Source organism: Cetorhinus maximus, chromosome 6, assembly GCF_964194155.1.
Source record: "Cetorhinus maximus chromosome 6, sCetMax3.hap1.1, whole genome shotgun sequence".
Taxonomy (NCBI): Eukaryota; Metazoa; Chordata; class Chondrichthyes; order Lamniformes; family Cetorhinidae; genus Cetorhinus; species Cetorhinus maximus.
The window spans coordinates 28303819-28326198 of record NC_135884.1 but is presented as its reverse complement, the minus strand read 5'-3'; the positions used below and the strand labels follow the sequence as shown (position 1 = coordinate 28326198).

Sequence of the window (22380 nt, the reverse complement as noted above, 5' to 3'; positions counted from 1 at the left end):
TTGATCTCCCGCTTGTAGAGGATTGGAAAGTAGTTGCTTTTAACAGGTATTAAGAAAGTTTTAAGATTTTATCTTGCTTGACATAGATATGTTTTAAATTTTGTTTAATATCTAGTAAGTACCCCGGTATGTTTTAAGATTGGAGTTAACCTGATGTTCTTCCTCGGTGGACTACACCTAATGGGAAGTCCAGTGTGGCAAATTGATCATTTAAATCTTACTTGCATTCTTCCTGTTGCTTAAATCAAGAAAGCCTTAAAATGTTAAGACACTTTAGTGATTATTAGCAACATAATGCATTTTCAGTTAAGAACAAGAGTTTTACAAAATTGAGGCTTCAGGCACTTTAAAACAATAATGAGATGTTTAACTGAGGTCACTCAAGTGGAAGTAAAATGTCACATAACGCTATTAAAGTGGAGTAGCAGAGTTCTTCCAGTGCCCTGGCCAATATTTACCCCTCAACCAACATCAATAAATCAGATTTTCTGGATATTTATCTTTGTTTTTGGGATCTTGCTGTGTTCCTCTACATTACAACAGTCACTACACTTCAAAAGTACTTCTTTGACAGTGAAACACTTTTTAGTGAAAAAAGTCTTTTTTTTCACTATGCGCATGCAAATTTATTCTTCCCCACCCCAATTACATATTGCCTGTTGGTGGCAACATCCACGTGTACACCCAGCCCCACCTCTCTCAAACGCTCCACTACCTCTGTGCTAGCAGACTGCTTGTTCAACACACAGTCTTGTGTGAACCTCAGTTTCCTCCATTTACCATTAGGATGACTGAAATCCACCTTTTGAGCCCTCCCACCAGATTCTGTGCCCTCAGCACTTCCTAGCTCCTGTTTCACTTTGAATGTGGCTGCTCACAGCCTCAGTGTCCAATCTATCCTTAGCAAGCTTCCAATTCCATGCACCCCTATCAGAAAGACCACCTGCTACCACCTCCAAAACATCACCTGTATCCACCCTGCGTCAGCACATTTGTTGCTGAAACTCTAATCTGTGCTTTTGTTACTTCTATACGTGATCACCCCACCAACCTCCATGCAAACATGTCTGCTCTTCCAAAACTCTGCTGCCTACACTGTTTTCAGCAACACGTTTTTCTCACCAATAAGTCATTTTCTTGCTGACCTACGTTTGTTTCCATCCCTCCAGTTCCTCCAATTGAAAATTCTCATTTGTGTTTCAATCCTTCATGCTTTTGCCCCTCCCTATCTCTAACCTCTTCCAGCCCTACAATCCTTCCAGGTGTCTCGATCTCTTCGTTCCTCCCTCCTTTTGTCTGTCACTGGCAGCTGTTCCCAATTATCAAGGCCCCATGCTCTTCCAAAACCTCCCCACCTCTTCTCCTTTAGGATCATTGTTAAAACCTACCTCTTTGACGAACCTTTTGACATCCCTCCTAATACCTCCTGCTTTGGCTCCCTGCCCATTTTGTCTGAACCTGCTTCAATTAAGTTTCTTTGTTAAATGTGCTATGAAAATTCAAGTTGTTATGATAACGTGCTACGACGATGAATCGGACAGTGGGAAATATTTTAAATATTTAAATTTTGGATTTGTTTACTTTCAGGTACGTGCACACCAGCTTGTTCTACCGCCTTGCGATGTAGTGATAAAAGCAGTCGCTGAATATGTTCGCAACGTTCAGGATATTGGTGATTTGGATGCAGTTGCAAAAGATGTTTTTAAGCGTTCTCGGGTATGTAGCAAATGAAAAAGCAGTCGAATGACATGTTCTAAATTAATGAATATGCAGTGTTTATTCTTTTATTTATTAATTTTCTCCCCTTTGCTACTTTTAATGTTGATTTCTTGTTAGGGTGCAGTACCATGAATGATAGTTGTCCATTGGTACCTTGCTCAAGTGACCTTTATCTGTTAGGTGGCCATTTGGCTGCAGTATCACAATTAAACTTGATTGTCTCACTGGATGTTCGTGTGCATTCACAGCAGGGGCCTCTGGATTGTATTAGGAACCCAGTTGTCTCACCCAGTGTCCATTTGTACTCTTTCAGTAGAGGCCATTGAACTGTGTTCAGGAGTGGGAATCTTAGCGGATTCCACCCCCCTCCCCCCACGACCCATTCTTTGAGGCCAATTATAATCTGGCTGTAAAGCGGATGGATGGAAATCAGAAGGGAATTAAATAATATGAGTGATGCTAGTATGAGATAACGCTTAGGCATAATAACTGAAACACAGTGGGCAAATGGCTGAGGAAATGAGGCATGGCAGAAATGGAAGTATGAAAAAGTGGCAAAGCAGAATAGGCTCTAACAGACCGGGAGCCGTGCTCTCTACTTTGAGGAAATCAAATGCAGATTAGGTGACCACTTTGTCAACCACTTCCATTCTGTTCACAGGTGCAACCCTGAGCTCCCAGTCAACTGCTGTTTCATTTCCCTTCCCCTTCCCATTCTGATACCTCCATCTTTGGCCTTCTATGTTGCTCAAGTGAAACTCAACACAAGCTCATGGAACAGCACATTTTTTTTAGGTACATTATAGCCCTCTGAATAGCTTTTTGTTAATTTTACTTCTTAACCCTAACCACCGCTTTCTCTGTAACAGCTTCTGATGAAGATGGGAGGGCAGTGTTGACAGAAGGGTTGGTGTTTGGTGTAGGGCCCCTCCAACAGAACACTATATTGGCAGAGGTAGATTCCTAGGACTGTTTGTATTTGTGAGAGTGTTTTAGTATTTGTAAATTACGAAGAAAACATTGGAAATCATTGTTGTGCATTATTTTAAAAATAATGCAACAAAAGGCTATTTAGAAAAATAAATTTTGAGAATGACGTGTTCATGAACCCTGTGCACCCATTGCAGAATTTGCATTGTTATGCAGCAAAATTTGGTTGGGCTTGCTGCAAGAATAGGCTTTGAGGTATCATGGAATGTTATAAATCCTGATCCGTTCTTTACCTAACTTTGGAATGCTTGGTGCTTGAGATTGTGCCAAAGATGGAAGTAGTGATCCATCTTCATTCTCACATTCTCTACAAGCACCAGGCGTAAGTTCACGTCATTACAATGGTTATATGGACAAAAGTATTCTTTCTCTTTTTGATTACTTTATGTATTTTCTTTGAGCATGCACACCGATGATCTTATTCAGGGAGCTGGCTTGAAAGAGATGATTAACTCCACTGAATGGGAGAATTAAATTAGTATAATTTGTATGAAATCTCAATAATTAGAGCACCCCGATGAATGCTCACTGATGTGAATTCATACTCACCTTTCCTGATTCATTATCTCTATCAAGCTGGATCTCTAATGTATTATGCCACACAATTTAAGGTGCTACTCACAAAAAATACTATCTGTGAGCCATGAACTGGTATTTGGGTGGAAAAAAAATCTGGGGTGAAGTGTTACACCTTTTAATGAAGTGATCATCTCAAATGCTAGTAGCACCAATAATTATCAGCTTCCTGCACTTTAATAAGCTATTTAAATAGCACCAGATAATGTGGGCATTCAGGACTGAGGCAAACAAAACTCTTATACACTGCCTTCCCAAGGGTAAGTCTTTGCTCTTCATGAGACAAATCCAATGCTTAATATAATTTTGTGTCATTTTTAGGACCATATTCATTAGTATAGGAATAGCAATGGTTGCCATCATCCAGCTACTGACAGTGCCAGTTTATTTAAACTTAAATACCAAGTGCAGGCATTGGCTGAAAATATTTTTTTTGTGAGAATTTATTTAAATTGCAGGTGCTTATTTAAACAAAAGAGAAATAATCATGAATACCGTGGATTATTATGGCTTGTGTGATTTCTTTTCAGTCTAGGACAGAAGATAAAATTGAACAATTCAAGAGAGCAGTTGAATATTACTCTATCGCAAGCAAGCCTCCATTATTTCAACACGGCCCAACGCCTTTCCCAGGTACATACTTGGAGATGATTCTGATGTATGCAAAAGTTTTTGAGAGTTATATCTTTATTTTGTAGTTTAAACATAGTTTAGCAGAAGTAAATAAGTTTTTCTTCATTTTTGATAAACTTAAATATTGTATTTACATTTTGTAGAAAATTTTCTTTGAGTCTACAACTTTCTCCTTAGGCTTTCTACTGAGTTTTAGAATGTCCTTGTAAAAAAGCGAGCCCTTACCTCCTTATTTGAGTTTTGACCATTGTGTTGTAGTTTTACAGACAAACTGGTCCTGTGTTTGTGTCTTCCTTTAAAAAATTAAGAAATATCCTAATTAATAGGAAAGGCCCATATCTAAATGTGTGATTTTCACTTTCATAGAGATTTGATAATTCATGGTTCAATTCCAGCAGAATAGTTTTCTGTAGCTGTCAATTGTGCTCGATCGCCTCATAGCTTTACATCCTTCTTTTGTGAATCCATACCATCAATTCTGTACTGATTCATCAACTGAGTGCACAGAACTAGTGCACTTAATTTTCAAATTTACATTTGAATAGTAAATGTATGGGAGGCCATTCAACAAATCTAGCTCATCCTTCCGTGGAAATCTATTATTTCCTGTCATGTATTTTTGACATATCTTCTAGCTACTTTGAGTTACTCAAGTTTTTGGCACTGTTACCTTACTAATAAGACACTTACATTTGTCGCCATTCTTTGTGTGACCATCTGCTTCTTGACATTAACTTGAAATAACATTCAGGAATGACCTACTCTATTCTGTTTAGTATCTTGTATACTCTGAAAGCTTACCTGCTTTCAAGTTGGAAGAATCCCAAGTTTTCAAGCCTTTCCTCACAGCTTAATCTCCTGCTGTGAACAATCAGCCTTATGGCTGTGCACTGCTTCAGGGTTAGCATCACATTGAAGCATTGTACTCTTATCCTCTTTCTCTCTTATTTCCCAACATACTTGAATATTTGCTTCAAGTTTTAGTTATAGTATTTCTTAAATGCTGTGATGTAATTGGCTTCAGTAGCCATGTAGTTCGCTGTTCATGCACATGCAGTAGGCATCATGGACTTTCAGAGTGTCAGATATCAAAGCTAAGAAAACGCTATTCCACCTTGAGAGCAGTTGTACGTTTGTTGATCTGGTCACTGAAGTTGTTGCAACTTTTCAATTTTATTCCTGCACTTAAGGAATGCGACTGAATCAATTTGGAGTGCCCGCTGTTATACCACACTATCCACATCCACAGATGCTTAACATTCCACAACCCCATCTTCAGGCAAAGACTATGGTAAGTTTGATTAATTTGAATTATACCATTAAATCTAAGTTGCTTTGATAATGTTCAGTTCTACAGTATGCCAAAATCTTAGTAAGAATGGTGGGCATATTGGCAAAACATCTGTTACACTGTTTTCTTGGCTGGGTTTAAATCCCAGGGGTAGTTGACATACAATTCAAATCAGCACCTGTGATGTTTATCCACAGGAATGTTAGTGCTGGTAAGTCATTTAGGGAAGTGGATCGAAATACTGCTTTTACCATCAAGCTTTGGATTGGGGTGGAGGGAGTGGGTGTAATTATTATTTAACACTAACTCCTGCCAACACAAGTTGGCCACCGACAGCATTTCTGTGCAGGTGCATGGCTCCGTGCATGTGTGGAAATCCAATGTTGTCACAATACTGCACCCAGCCTGCCAGGACCACTTTGCACATGCGCTGGTGATGCTGACTGCAGAAGGATCGTGCATGCGCGAATTTCAAAATTCTGCGGTTTTTTAGCTGTGGAGGGAGAGAGGCCTGTGTGCGTGTTTTCTTTCTCTCTCTCTCTCTCTTTCTCTCTCTCTCTCTTTCTTTCTTTCTTTCTCTCTCTGTCCTCCTGGCAGGCTGTCCACAAGTTCACGACAGAAGAGCCAACCAAACGGTGCAACTAAGTTAACAACAGACACCATGCAAAGCCAACATGAAATCTGACACACTCCCTGGGGAGCCCTTCTGTGCCACCCCTATCTCTGATACTTTCTCCAGCCCCTACAAACCTCACTAACCTGTTCCTTATCTCTGTGAACTCCTCCAATCCCTGCAACACCCTGTGATTTTGTTTGTTAGTACAATTCTGGCCTCTTTAGCAGTCTTTATCGCTCCTAAATTGGCACCCATGTTTTAGCTGCTAAATCTCTCATGCCTAGAATTAACCTCCTTTGGACGGTTACAAATTCATACGTTTTCACATTTCAGCTCTGAGTGCACATTTAAAGGATGCCATCGCCCAACTGTGATGATTTCAGCAGCGCCATCTTTGGTCCTGGCTGCTGCCCACTGTCGCTTAAAATGACTTCACAAAGCAATACCCTCAAACTACGCATGCACAGCATTTATAGGAAACGCAGGCATTGTTTAAAGTGACAAAATCTTTCATTCCTATTTACTGCTGGATTTCATTTGTGATTTCTGATGCCACAGAAAGAAAAAGGAAATCGAACTTTATAGAGCGGTGTTCATGTCCACAGGCTTATTCAGATCACTTTAAAGCCAGTGAAGCACTTTTGAAGTGATAATTTGTGCCCAACAGATTCCTACAAACAGCAATAAGGGAATAAGAGATCTCTATAAGAAGAGATGTTCTGCCTTAGTGGTATTTGTTGAGGGGTAAGTGTTGGCCAGGACACTGAGAAGACCCACATTGTTCTTAGGATAGTGCCATGGGATCTACTGTGTTCTCCTGCCAGCAGATTAACCCTTAGTTTGATTACACCTCCATTAGTACAGCGCTCCTTCAGTACTATTCTGAACTAAGTTTTCTACTTAAATTTTATTTTTATTATTGCCAATTGCAGGTAGCTATATAAATGTTGGTTGTCTCAAAATTCCATAGAACTAAGATTTAATGTCTCCCCATAATGAGATTTTAAGAAACTAAGCTGAAGGCTAGTGCTTTCCATGGCTCTAAATTCCAAGTTAAAGAATTGGGTTGGAAAATTCAGGCAATGAAAACTAAATTGGTTACTGATTCTGGGTGTTTGCAAATTGTACTTTAAATTGGTAAAACTCTTCATTTATTCACCTTTGACATTATGTTTTCACTTTGGGAAAATTTGCTGAGGGAAGCCAAATATGAAAAAGGGTTTAAAGTGACAGCATTATTTGAAGGAAGCTTATTATTGGAAGGAAGCTCAAGTGCAAATCCTCCAAATCTACCACCCTTGAAGTTAATTTTATAAAGAGAGGACCAGGTGGATGGGGAATTCAGCTTCTCATGACTGCGACTTTTTTATAATTCAGCTGTTCATGGTAATTGAACAAATGGCGGTTTCCACTTACATGCCTACATTTCGTCCTTCCTTCTTGATTATTTTGCTGACTTGATACACTTTGTAGCGTATTTGTGTTTAAACTAATGTATTGCTTTAACCTGCTGAATCACCTGATGAAAAATTGATTTAATGTTCAGTTATGCACTTGAGTTTGGGAGCACCCTCTGATCATGATGACTTTTCTATAATCCCAAACTCTTAACTGGGTAAGGAAGAAGAAAGAGCTTGCATTTATATAATGTCCTTTCAGCCTCAAAATGTCCCAAAGCAATTTAGAATCACAGGATTACTTTTGAGCAATCAATTAAATAATGTAGGTTTCTGTATCTGAAACAATATGTATTTATTTGTGAAGCTCATTATTTGTTTCATATTATTATTTGTTTCATTATGCCAGGGCCAACCATTAGCTGGCCAAGCTGCCACTTCAGGACCAGGAACTTCAGACTTGTACTCGATAAATAAAGATCAGCCTTCATCATTAAGTACATACCAGCCTGCCCTGCCTGACCCCAGCCTCACCCTGGAATCCAACAACAATTACAGTAACATTCCTCACGAAGGGAAGCATACACCTTTGTATGAGCGTTCCTCACCAAATATTTCTACGGCTTCAGCTGTGAGTCCAAATCACTGTGGCATAGAGGCTCCATTTTTCCCTGCGTCTTCAACATCTTCTTCATCTGACAATGAGGAAAATAGGGGTGCTACTAAGTAAGTGTTTAATTCATTTTTTGGCAAAATGTTGCATTGAATAACTACAAGGTGTGGAATTAAAAGTAAGATTTTCTAAATAGATCTCTACTTCTGAAGCAATGTTTTATTAAACAAGCTGAGTTTTCTGATGAAATGCAATTTCCTTGAATTAATAGATGAAAAACTTATGTCCAGCCATCTTCAGCTGCTTCACCAATGAGCTCCCTTCCATCATAAGGTCAGAACTGGGGATGCTCGCTGATGATTGCACCATTCGCTACTCCTCAGATGCTGAAGCAGTCCATATCCAAATGCAGCAAGATATCCAGGCTTGGGCCAGGCAATGACCATCTCCCAACAAGAGAGAATCTAACCATTCCTCCTTGACTTTCAATGGCATTACCATAACTGAATCCCCCATTATCAATATCCTGGGGTTACCATTGACTAGAACCTGAACTTGACTAGCTACATAAATACTGTGACTATAAGAGCAGGTCAGAGACTAGCAATCCTGTGACGGGTAACTCACTTCCTGATTCCCCAAAGCCTGTCCACCATCTACAAGGCACAAGTCAGGAGTGTGATAGAATGCTCTCCACTTGCCTGGATGAATGCTCGAACAATACTCAAGAAGCTTGATACCATCCAGGACAAAGCAGTCCACTTGATAGGCACCCCTTCCACAAACATTCACTCCCTCCATCACTGTTGAACAGTAGCAGCAGTGTGTACCATCTACAAGATGCACTGCAGAAACTCACCAGGGCTCCTTAGGCAGTGCCTTCCAGATCCACGAGCACTACCATCTAGAAGGACAAGGGCAGCAGATAGATGGAAACACCACCACCTGGAAGTTATTCTCCAAGCCATTCCCCCATCCTGACTTGGAAATATACCACCATTCCTTCACTGTTGCTGGGTCAAAATCCTTGAACTCCCTTCCTAAGAGCACTGTGAGTGTACCTACACCACAGGGACTGCAGTGATTCAAGAAGGCAGCTCACCCCACCTTCTCAAGTGCAGTTAGGGATGGGCAATAAATGGTGGTCTAGGCAGCAACACCCGCACCCCATAAATGAATCAAAAAAAGAATTAACGATTGGAAACAGAAATTGAACGCCGTCCGATTACAGCGGAGAGAAATTTTTGAACCGTTTTTTTTTAATATCCGTCCATTGCTGGCTAGGCCAGCATTTATTATCCATCCCTAATTGCCCTTGTTCAGAGGGCAGTTAAGAGTCAACCACATTGCTGTCGGTCTGGAGTCACATGTAGGCCAGACCAGGTAAGGACAGCAGATTTCCTTCCCTAAAGGACATTAGTGAACCAGATGGGTATTTTCAACAATCGACAATGGTTTCATGGTCATCATCAGACTTTTAATTCCAGATTATTTTATTGAATTCAAATTTCACCATCTGCAGTGATGGAGTCAAACCTGGGTCCCAAGAGCATTACCCTGGGTCTCTGGAATACCAGCCCAGTGACAATACCATTATGCCACCGCTTCCCTCAGTTCAAAAGTGTAAAAGCATTAATCGGTTTGTAAAAATGTTAATACAGTTGGATCAAAGAAATTAGTATATTCACCTGTCTATAAAACTTAAATCGTTTCAAAAGTAAACTGCAGCGCAACTCAAAACTTGCTCAGTATTTTTCTGAAATTATCTGGTAAATATATAACATCATGTAAGAAAATATAGGCAAATTAAACCCATCAGTGCAGGGTATTTGGAGAAATTAGAACCTGGATCTGAGATATCATAACTTTCAGTGTAAGCAACTTTATGGTGAGCAGAATGTACCTTTTTTTAATCTATTTATTCCATTATGTAAGAATTGTAGCGCACATGAAAAGTTGGCTTTTCATTTGATTCATTGATGATAACATGCCCATTAATTCCCATGAACAGTATTTGGGCTTAATGTAAAATGTTATACCAACTTCCAGAAAACTTAGATGGTAGATTTGAATGCCCAATCATACTTTTATTTGAAAATATCATGGTGAGAACAAGTCTCATGAAAAACTGATTGGGTGTTAATGAATAATTAATCGTTTTTCCACTTGCTAGTGTTTGTGTGAACAGTTATAATGCTATTTGCTCCGAGGATGCTGTGGATGGATAAATTATCTTCAGTATACATTTCTTAATTCTATTTTGTAACACTCAGCCTTTGAGATTTTAAAGCACTTTTTTATGCGTTGGATGGAAAAGTGGCTTGTTGTGAAAGCTGAAAAGCAATGATTTAAAACATTAATCATGGATATACAGCATTCAGTTTGGAGTTTGAGCTACAAAACCTGATGAATTGCAAATATTTTGATGCTGTATATGTCAGATGAATAAAATGAAAAATGTTCACAGCTGACTATTTTTGATTTCTGAATAAATGTTGGCAATGTTTTTAATAAAATAAAGCATGTTGAGCAAATGCGCAGAAAGCTACTGTAAACTATACTGTAGTTTTATTGGCACTTTAATAGAGAAAATCTGCATTTGATGAATGATAGTGTTGCTTTTTGAAAAGAAGTATAATTAAAATTTAAAAAAGCAACTACAATAATTTTAAGGAACTGGCTGTGCGACTTTTGAGCACAAAATTATTTTTAGAATTTATATTACATTTTACTTTGAAATTAGTATGCAATGAGGTTTAGTCAATGAATGAACTTGGATACATTGGGTTTAATTGGTTTTTGATTCTTTTGTGATTTATGGATGCTATATCGGGATTTATGTCATTGATTTATGAGGTTCTGCCACAAGATTGTTAGACCCAGTTGGCCAATATATCTATTCCTCTGATTTGAATCACATTTGTGCAATAAGATCAGCATAATCGAAACTTTATACCCTGAAACTTCAACCCAGATCAGCACTGACAAATCAGTATCGCTAATTAGATATCTTCTCCACTCACTATGAGCAATGCTTCAGCATAACAACTTGTGCATGTCTACATTATTGAACAGCTAAACTAAAGGAGTGTGATGGAGAAAGGGAAATAATGGGTTAGCTGTCTCAACACGTCTTTTTTGGAAAAGCTGGGACAATGTAAAAACTTTGTGGATTATGGATGGTGATCATCTCGATGAGGCAAAAGATTGTGAAAATAGTTAAGCGAGACAATAAAAAGGCACATGGAGATGGAAAATAGGGCTAGGGAGGAAACAAACTGCAAGTCGAAAATAATGTTAAATTCATTTTTTTCCTAGATGTCTAGTGTTGAAAAGAGCAGTATCAATGGCCGTGTGTTGCTTTTTTTCCCCTTAGTCATGTTGCTGAACTACATCACCAAGTTGGGCATGTATTAGCTTGGGAAAAATCTGGAAATCAATCTGAAGCTCTAGAAAAAACTTCAGGAGGAGGGCATCAGAAAGGTGTTTGTATTCGCAATGAAACAAAGGTATTGTGGCCTTAATTAATGGCATTTCCATAAATACTTATTAGTACAATAATACAAGATGTTGATTTTTCAAAATATTGCTGTGTATATTATTCATTATCTTGGGCTACTAATATAACCTGCAATTTACAAAAATGAGAGTCAATAACCTTTTGTTTACAAGTAGAGTAACTAAGTACATTCTTCCCCATTTGGTCAGTGATATGCATATGGGAGAATAATCATCCATTTGCAAAATCACAGGACACTGTCATTTTAAGGTCACATGGGCAGAGTTCGGCTTTGCTTGAATGTAAAGCACTGTAGAGCTGCCAATGTAAAATGGTGTTGCAGGAAACTGGCTTGAAAGTGTTAATCTGATACTTACAGCCCATGAGTACTAGCTTATTGACTCATTGTTTTTCGGTTTAGCTTTTTTATGGAAATGTAGATCTCTGTATTACTTAGAAAATATTATTAAATAGGGACGTGTTCTTTGACCCTGGCAGAATGTACTAATGGCTACTTTATGTAGCAGGTAGATGATCCCTCTGGCAATCCAGGGAGCCAAGTAGATGCAAAAGTTTCCTCTGCATCAGCTGGAAGCAGGCTAAGCCAAATCAACACTGAACAGATTCCATCTCTCCTATCGGTGCCTACAAGAAACCACATGGATATAACCACCCCTCCTGTGCCAATGGTAGCTCCAGAGGTACTAAGAGTTGCTGAACACAGACACAGGAAAGGATTGATGTACCCTTATGTATTTCAGGTGCTCACAAAGGTAGGCCCAAATACTGTCCATTATGTGCAATTAAGCTGTTTTATCTTAAAAGTTACTGCTTAGAAACCATGGCTACCCTAGAAAACTGCAAATTGAATATATAGGCATTAGGAATGCAATGGAGGATATATGTTTGGACTTCCAAAAAGCATTTCAACGGTGTCATTTAAGTGATTGGTTTAAAAAATGATGACCGATGATATCAAAAGAAACATAAGGGGCCAGATCTTCCGATCAGCTGTGGTGCTGTGCGCGCTTACCTTTTGGCGCCCTTTCAGCTGGGACATCCAATCCCGGTTGGAACAACAAAACCTTGGCGCAGTGATCCAGGAGAAGATTGATGAGGAACACCGCAGAGGGCACGCCCACTTTTTATGACATCAGCTGTCATGTCCAGGTAAGTTTTTCTTTTAAGATCTCAAGTCTTTCAGTTGGGTGGGTGGGGTGGGATGCGAGTGGGTTGTCGGGTCAGGACTGGAGAGTTGGGTCGGCGATTGGCCGGGTTTGGGGAATCGATGACTGGCTCATGGGCGGGGTGTCAAGTCGGTGGTTTTGGTTGCACTGTTAATCATTGATTTATACCAGAGGTTAAACAGTGTAACAATTCTTCAGTAAGTATCCAGGTAAGTAGCGCACATCTAGTCCAAGTCTTCAACACTCAGATCAGTGTAAGAGATATTGGGGGAGGGCCTAAGGCAGTACAAATCAGTCCTTCAGAAGTTTAAACTCCACAGACGATTACAGTGCATGTGCATGCATTAAGAATTCCTCAGGGCCCCAGTGCACACCAGCAGCATAGGTTCAGTGCATTGCTGCTCCTGATGCTGGAAGATCTGGCCCAAAATGTTTTCAGGATGAAATGGAAATGACGGATGAACAGGGTAGCAGTAAAGGATTGTTTCTGGATGAACGAAGTGTAATTAGTGGTGTGGCTCAGGGATCTGTGTTGGAAACTTTCCCCACACACAACAACAACTTACATTTATATGGTGCATTAATGTTTTTTAAAAAAAGCCCCGAGGTTACTGTAACCATATAGTGCATTGGTGAGATCACATCTGGAATGCAGTGTGCAGTTTTGCTGTCCATATTTGGAAAAATATATTATTGTGTTCGAAGCAGTACAGGGAAGGTTCACGCAACTCATTCCTGGGGTGAAGGGCTTATCCTATGAAGAAAAGTTGAACAGCTTGGGCCAATGCCCAATGGAATTTGGAAGAAAGGGAGGTTATCTTATTGAAGCATATAAGTTCCTGAGGGGACTTAATAGGGTAGATACCGGGAGGATGTTTCCATTCGTAGGGGAGACCTGGGGACACAGTTTAAGAATAAGAGGTCTCCCTATTAAGACTCAGATGAGGAGAATTTTTTTCTCAGAGGGTCGGTAGTATGTAGAATTCTGTTTCCCAGAGAGCAGTGGAGGCTGGGTCATTGAATTTATTCAAGGCCGAGTTAGACAGAGGTTTGATAAACAATGGAGTCAGGGGTTACAGAGGGCAGACAGGAAAATGAAGTTGAGACCACAGCCAGATCAGCCATGATTTTATTGAATGGTGAAGCAGGCTCAAAGGACCAAATGCCTACTCTTGCACATGACTCCTATATTCCTCTGCATTGCACAAGGTATAAGCAGACAAAAATAAATGCTGAAACAAAGAAGGCAACATTGGGAAATTGATAAATGCAGGAATTCACCAAGGCTCCTTAGACAGCACCTTCCAAACCCACAACCGCTACCATCCAGAAGGATAAGGGCAACATATAGATGGGAACACCACCACCTGAAAGTCGTCACTCATCATCCTGACTTGGAAATATATCGCCGTTCCTTCACTGTCACTGGGTCAAAATTCTGGAACTCTCTTCCTAATAGCATTGTGGGTGTACCTACACCACATAGACTGCAGCGGTTCAAGAAGGCAGCTCACCACCACCTGCTCAAGGGCAACTAGGGATGGGCAATAAATGCTGGCCCAGCCAGCGAAGCCCACATCCCATGAATGAATTTTTTTTAAAATTAGGACTTGTGACCAAGCACTCTGTCTAAGGGATGGGTATTAAGGAAGACTTTAAGACGAAAACAGGGGTGAAGAGATGCTAGGGGACAGGTTTAGTGAGGGGATTCCAGTATGTAAAGCCTTGAAAGGCTGAGATATCACCAATATGGGATGAAGTGGGGAGGATGTACAAAAGAATACAGTAAGAAACATGTTGCATCCTCTCCATCACAAAAAGCTGTCTACTTCTGCCTCTGTTAATTTGCCCTTCTCTGCCCCTGCCTCAACTGAACTGCTGCTGAAATCCTCAACTGTGCTTTTGTTACCTCCAGACTTGACTATTTCAATACTCCCCTGATCAATCTTCTATCTTTTACGCTTCATAAACTTGAGATTATTCAAAACTCTCCTGTCCATATCCTGCCCTGCTCACCCATCATCTCATTGCTCGCTGACCTACATTAACTCCCAGTTCACCTGTACCTCAGATTTAAAATTCACTTCCTTGTTTTTAAATTCCTCCATTGCTTTGCATTCCCTATTTATATAACTTCCTCCATAACCCTTCAAGAACACTGTGTTCCTCCAACTCTGGTCTCTTACATGTCCCTCTGCCCTTAACCCTACTATTGGAGCCATACTTTTAGTCATGTCGATCCTCAAATCTGTAATATTCTTTAAGCCCTAATGGAAATAAATTTGAGCAGTCTAAACCCATCTTGTTGTAATGCATGGGTCAAAGCTACCAGTAAATTTACAGTCAGGTTCAGAAACCCTCTTCTGAGAAACTGGAAAAACACAACATGATTGGATGGGTTCTTTTAAGGTTGGTGTTTAAACTTTGTTTTTTAAATTCATTCATGGGATGTTGTTGTCGCTGGCTAGGCCAGCATTTATTGCTCATCGCTCATTACCCTTGTTCAGAGGGCAGTTAGGAGTCAACCACATTGCTGTGGGTCTGGAGTCATATGTAGGCCAGACCAGGTAAGGATGGCAGATTTCCTTCCCAGAAGGACATTAGTGAACTAGATGGGTTTTTACACTGATCAGCAATGGTTTCATGGTCATCATTAGACTTCTAACTCCAGATTTGTTTTTATTGAAATCAAATTCCACCGTCTACCAAGGCGGGATTGGAACCCGAGTCCCCAGAGCATTACCCTGGGTTTCTGGATTACTAATCCAGCGACAATACCACTATGTCATCAACTCTTCTCGCCACCACCACCACCACCACCAATCCCCCCCCTTATTTGAGAACGGGATGGTTGATATTGATATCGGATGCTAAAAGTTGCTGTTCTCATCCCCCACATTGATTCCTTTACCTTGATCTCCCCCAAAATGTTGGAGAATGTGTTGAAAGTTTTTTTTTCTGTAATGACAATGATGTTAGCTCAATTTCTAAGTTTTAATGTTGCTGCAGCCTCTTTGTAACGTTTATGTCATGGTAAATAGTGTATCAGTGTGGTAGTCATTAAAGTATCAAACTTAATTAAACCTTTCCTGCGGACAACTTGGAGTGTAAGGTTATTAAAGCAGATTCCTGGAAGCAAAGTTGCAAATTCAGGAATTACTTTGGCCTTAATATTTATCTAATTTAATTCTAATTTGATCAAAGATTCCTATGAGAAATCGATAATTGTGGAAATTAAGATTTTGAAATAATGTATTCCAAATATCTTAAAATAATCTTGAGACTTTACCCATGGTTGTTTGAGTTCTATTTGCTTGAAGCTTGCAGTGCTTAAGTTTTAACTGCCATTAAATGCTCACACCCTAAAGTACCATTTTGTTTGTGAGGTACACCTGTTATTGAGCCGAAGTAGAATGAACTTCTTTGAGTTAGGTTTCACGAGGTTGTGAAGTGTCAGGAAAGGCAAGGACTCGTTCTACTCAGCCAAAAATATCTCTAGGGCCAATATGCAAATTTTCTTCCAACATTTTTCTGCAGGTTGCTTTATGCTGTTCTTAACTAACATGTTTTCGTCAAGCTTCTGTAAGCCACTCTGGTGTCGATCAAGTCCCAGTTAAGCACCGCCACAGTTGTATGATTTTGATGTTTGTGTCATTTATGCATGACTGATATTTTATAAGGAAATATATTTTCATGTTTACAACCAAATGATTCTAAAGATTATTTTAAATTTACCCCTGAACTGAAGGCTGGGAGCTACCTAAAAGGCAAGCCATGAGAAGAGTTAAAATAGAAAATGCTGATAATTTGCTGGTTAGTCAGCATCTATAATGATAAAAGGCAGGTTATGAGATCTTGACTGTATAACCCTTTGGAAAACAGTTGCAAGCCTGAAACTTTCTAAAGAAGGGTATGCACCCCAAATATAATAATTTGCTTCTCTTTACAGATGCTCACTGACCTACTGTGCATTTGTAGCATTTTTTTTACTTCTTATTTCATTCTCCCTTTATTTTTCCAAAGGATGCAAAATGGCCCTGACCAAAGCCACAGATGACATCATCTTGTAGCAGTGACCATAGTGCATTATCCAAGAGGGATAATTTTGGTGCTGTAATCAGGGACAGAAACCTGACTGGAGATTTCAAAATTGAATTTGTGGAAAAGAGTGGCATGGATTTAGGAAGTGCAACGCTTTCAAGAGCATGGGAAGGGGAGGTTGGAAGTGTGACAAAAGTTTGCAAGGACTGAGGAATTGATGGCTATTATGTTGAAAGGGAGGAAGCCAATTACAATACCAGCTTGCATGGGGGGACCAAGAGGGAAGTTCAGTAGTCAGAAGCTTAGTGCCTGCTAGAGTTAAGGGAGTTGGAGGTTAGGTATTTTGAACAAGAACAACTCTGGGCATGCATGAGATTGGAGAGGAACTAGAGGTAGACACAGATTCATGATTAAGCCGAGGGTCTGAGCTTGGTGAAAGAATGGTGGCCAGTGGTTGACCTGCTCTGCAACAATGACTTTGGATTTCATCAGAAGGTCACCATTGACCAGAAGCTTAACTAGACTGGCCATATCAATCCTGTATCTACAAGAACAGAGCAGAAAGAGGGCACTCTGGAATGAGTGAATGACCTCTCCACAGTCTACAAGATTCAAGTCTTGATTGTGATGGAATGCTCTCCACTCACTCTGCATGGGTGCAGTGATAATAACATTGGAGAAGCTCAACACCATCTAAGAGAGCTTTGTGCTTGATCAGCACACGTGCCTATGGACTCCACTCTGCCCACAACCAGCATACTATATGCACAGTATACACAATTTTTTGTTCGTTCATGACATGTGGCGTCAAGGGCAAGGCCGTGGCCACACAAAAGAATTTAAAGATACTGTGCATTGAAATTAACAGGCCGCGCACAAGGGAAAAAATTAGTGAGAATATTGGAATGGAGTGCCAGCAACAACGAAGGAATGTGATTGTAGTTCCAAGTCAGGATGATATATGACTTGGAGGTGAACTTGCAGGTGATGTTATTGCTATATTTTAGTCCTCGTAGATTGAAGACATTTCAAATTTGGAAGGAGCTAGGTGAGTTGCATGTTGTAGACGTTACGCACTGTAGCCACTGTGCATCAGTGACAGAGGAGTGAATGTTTAAGTGGTGGATGGGGTGTCAACCAGATGAACTGCTTTGCCCTGGGTGGTGCTGAGCTTCATGAGTGTTGTTAGAAGTGGACTCATCCAGACAAATGCAGAGTATTCTATCACACTCCTGACTTGTAAGTGGTGAAAGGCTCTAGGGAGTTGGGAGGTGAGTTACTTCCCACAGAATACCCAGCCTCTATCCTACTCTTGTAGCTGCAGTGTTTGTGTCTGATCCAGTTTGCTTTCTGGTGACCACCATGCCCAGATGTTGATGGGGGAATTCAACAACGATAACTCCATTGGGTGTCATTGGGAGGTGGTTAGATTCTCTCCTGTTGGGGATGATTGTTGCGTAGCACTTGTGTTAGATGCCACTTCTCAGCCCATGAGTGAATGTTGTCCAAGTTATCAGTGTACATCCCACTTCAGACCTTATGATGGAGAGCAGATCATTGATGAAGTGCATCTATAAGACACTGCCCTGAGGAACTCCAGCAGCGATGTCCTGGGGTTGAGATGATTGGCCTCCAAGAAGCATAATCATTTTCCTTTGTGTTAGCTATGACTCCAGCCAGCGGTGGGTTTTCCCCTGTCAAATGCTACCTTGATGTCAAGGGCAGTCACTCTCACCTCACCTCTGGAATTCAGCACTTATGTTTCCATTTAGTCCAAGGCTATAATGAGGTCTAGAGCCGATTGGTTCTGGCAGAACCCAAATGGCACAACAGTGAGCTGATTATTGTGAGTAAGTGATGCTTGTAGCACTGTCGACGGCACTCCGATTACTTGGCTGATGGTTGAGAGTGGACTAATAGGGTGGTAATTGGCCAGATTGGATTTGTCCAGCTTTTTGTGAACTGGATATTCATGAGCAATGTTTCACTTTGTCACGAAGATGCCAATATTGTAGCCTTACTGGAACAGCGGGGTTAGAGATGCAGCTGGTTCGGGAAAGCACAAGTCTGCAGTACTGCAGCCATGATGTTGTTGGGGCCCATAGCCTGTGCTGTATCCAGTGCACTTGGCTGTTTCTTGATATCACATGGAGCGAATCTATTTGACTGGAGACTGGTATCTTTGATGGTGGGGAGCTTGGGAAGGGTGCAGCAATGGGTCATTCACTCGGCACTTCTGACTGAAATTGTTGTGAATGCTTCAGTCTTGTATTTTGCACTAAGTGCTGGCTACACCATTATTGAGGATGGAGATATTCATGAAACCTAATTGTTTCATTTTGATTGGATGTGGCCGGACTGCAGAGTTTTGATCTGATCTGTTGATTGTGGGAATGCTTAAGTCTGATTATTGCATGCTGCTTCTGCTTTTCAGCATGCATGTCATTCTGTTTTGTAGCTTCACCAAGCCCACCTGGTGCTGCTCTTGGCATGATCTCCTGTTTGATGGGGTAATGGTAAGGTGAGGGCTACATTGAGCCATGAGATTAGAGACAGTAGTGAAATATAGTTCTGCCACTGCTGATGCCACAGCATCTCGTGGATAATTCAGTTTGGAGCTGATAGATTTATCCCACATGGTACAGTAGAGGGTGTCTTCACAGTGAACAAGAACTACTTGTGTTTATAAAGCCCCTTTAACCTGGTACACTGTCCCAAGTCACTTCTTGGAGTGTTATCGAACAAAATTTGACATGAGATATTAGAGCAGATAACAAGAAGTTTGATGAAAAGTAAGTTTTAAGGTGCGCCTTAAGGGAAGAAAGAGAATTAGTTATAAAGAAGGAAAGATCTAGAGAGGGAGTTCCAGAGCTTTGGGCCTTGGCAGCTGAAGATGTAGCTACCAGTGGTAAAGTGATTAAAATCAGTGGTGCTCAAGAGGCCAAAATTGAAGGAGCACAGATATCTTAGTGGGTTGTAGAGCTAGAGGAGATTACAGAGATAGAGGTGGAGCTTAGTCTCCATGAGGACTGTGTGGTGGTCACTCCGACCTGTACTGGATGGGAATGAGGCTTATGTGACAGGTAGATTGGTGAGGCCAAGGGCAAGTACCTTCTTAACTCTTGCTGCAAGCCTGGTTTGGCAACTATGTCCATGTTGACTCAGCAGTATTGGTGTTACCAAACCACTGCTGATGATGCATATTGAGGCTCTCCACCCAGAGTTCCTTCTGTGCCCTTGCTACGCTCAGTAGTGCTTCCATGTGGTGTTAACTTTGAGGAGTATTGATTTACCAACTGAGGGAGGGCAGTAAGAGGCTTCCTTGTCCATGTTTGCCCTGACATTACAAGACTTTATGGAGTCCAGAGTCAATGTTGAGGACTCCAAGGACCACTCCCTCCTGATTGTAGTCCAGTATGCTGCCACTTCTGGTGGATCTGCTCTGCTGGTGAGTGAAGACATACCCACAGATGGTGCTGGAGGAGTCTGAGACATTGGCATATAGTCATGTTCACAGAATCGTACCTATGTGAGGCTGTTGCTTAACTATCCTGTGGTACAACTCTGCAAATTTTGTCACAGATCCCCAGATGTTAGTTAGGGGAATGTTGCACTGTTAACTAGGCTGGGTGTGTCTTTGGTGTGCCTGAATTTGATGCCTAGGATGATGCTGGATGGCCTGTCATGTTTTAATCTAACCTTTTGTAGTGGTTTGATGCAACTGAGTGGCTTGATCACTGATTTCAGAGGGCAGTTGAGTCCCATCATTGCAGTGGCTTTGAAGTCCCATATAAGCCATGCTGGGTAATGATGACAGGTTTCTTTCCCTAAGACATTATCTATAGAATGCAGTGTAGTAACTCACCAAGCCAGCAGCATCTCCCTGAGCTGTGACCTGTACTACTAGGAGCACTGTAACTTCCAAGTGTTATACAGTCGTTACTGGGAGATAACACTGCCATTCGTTCTTTAATTGGTGGATCAAAAGCCCTGAATTCCCTATCTAATGTCATTGTGGAGTACCATCTCCACATGAATAACCACATCAGAATAGCTTAAGAGGAGCAATAAATGTGACCTTGCCAGCTTTGACAACATCCTGAGGATAAATCTGAAAGATAAGTGTATACGTTTTGGTACAGTAATGTCAGTTAAAGTGTAGAATATTGTAAACGTTGGAATAAAATATCAACACCAAGTATGTAAACTTCAGTCGGCTTGCATTTAAGGATTCCTGTTGCTGTTCAGGGTGAATCACGTGATTTTAAAAACCTTTTGATGCCATGTGTTTACCAGATGGAGGTTCTGAGAAAGTACTACAGATGAATAAAAAACAGAAAATGATGGTAACACTCACTAGGCCAAGCAGTGTTTGTGGAGATACAAAGTTAATGTTCCAGGTCAATGACCATCATAACTGAAAGGAGTCAGAGATGTAACAGTCCATAAGTACAAAGCCAAGGGAAAAGGTGGGTGGGGATGAGGGACGTGGAGAGGGAAGAATAAAAGGGAGAGACAATGGAAGTGGTTTCCTGTACCTAATGCTGAATACTTTGTTTTTAATTATAGGGTGAAATTAAGATCTCCATTAGCATAGAAGATGAAGCCAATAAAGATTTGCCTCCTGCTGCTTTGCTGTATAGGCCAATTCGACAGTGTGTATATGGAGTCCTCTTTAGCCTAGCTGAGGCTAGGAAAAAAGCTGAAAGACTTGCACTAAGAAAAAATAGATTCCCTACTGAAAGTAAGTTACTTTTATGTTTTATGCTGGATAATTGTAGCACAACATTTTAAAATTTATGCTGAGGTTTTGAAAAAATCCAGTATCTTGATCAAGCAAATGCTGGCCAAAAAATTGTTTTTGGATTCCAAACTAAAACAGCCTGCATTTGGAAGTGCAAAACATTTTGCTGGGCATTGAAACCAATTAGAATATCAAAACTGTGTAACATAAATAAACTATTTTTGAATACCGTATGACCCGAATTAAAAAATGCTTATTGTTTCTTTTGGTCGGTGAGTGGCATTGCATATGCGGGTGGGAGGCAATTCAGACCATGTGTTGTCTTGAGGTAAGATGAGGTTAGAGGATGAGATAATTGGACCACACAGATATATTTATTCTCATTATGTCCTTGTTGATTAATACTTCAGTTTCATATTTAAAGTTAACTTGCAAAGCTAGAATTTGGGAATTAGAGAAGTAGAATTGGTTGGAGCATAGGAGTTGATTTGAATTAAAGGCTGAATAGCTGGGAAATGAAAATCTGAGATGTTACCATATCACCACTGCTGGGAGGGTGCCATTGCAACGTGACAAGTTTACTTAGCAGTTTACAGTATAAATACAGGCATCAGAATTTATAGCGGGCAGGAGTTGACAAGCAATTTCGTTAAAATGTGTCACAGGAAACATGGCTTTGTAGATCTCAAGTATGAGCAGATATATGGTTTTTTAATATATTACTAGTATATTTTGTGTGGTGTTATTCAGGGCAAGCCTGAGAATATCATCGGTTTTCTATATTTAATTCTGCTGTGCTTTCCTCTCTCTCTCTCTCTCTCTCCCACTTCTGTCCTCTATTTAGAACAAAGAAAAGTACAGCACAGGAACAGGCCCTCCAAGCCTGCACTGATCATATTGCCCGTCAGCTAAAACATTTTGCACTTCCAGGATCCGTATCCCTCTATTCCCATCCTATTCATGTATTTCTCAAGCTGCCTCTTAAACACCACTATCGTACCTGCTTCCACCACCTCCTCTGGCAGCGAATTCCAGACACTCACTACCCTCTGCGTAAAAAACTTGCCCCACGCG

The 22380-nt window shown here is 40.6% G+C and overlaps 1 protein-coding gene across 2 annotated transcripts in view; it reads left to right on the top strand.

The window, feature by feature from the left end:
* The window catches only part of LOC144681668 (constitutive coactivator of PPAR-gamma-like protein 1 homolog), a 126233-nt gene that overhangs the window by 61785 nt on the left and 42068 nt on the right, over positions 1-22380 (top strand). Inside the window, exons 4-10 of one of the 2 annotated variants that reach the window (XM_078543478.1) lie at positions 1588-1716; positions 3816-3918; positions 5109-5209; positions 7632-7948; positions 11212-11344; positions 11862-12107; positions 21132-21306. In XM_078543478.1, the coding sequence (XP_078399604.1) occupies positions 1588-1716; positions 3816-3918; positions 5109-5209; positions 7632-7948; positions 11212-11344; positions 11862-12107; positions 21132-21306 (1204 nt within the window). Of the gene's footprint in view, positions 1-1587; positions 1717-3815; positions 3919-5108; positions 5210-7631; positions 7949-11211; positions 11345-11858; positions 12108-21131; positions 21307-22380 lie in introns of both variants that reach the window. The other variant, XM_078543477.1, reaches the window with a different exon arrangement.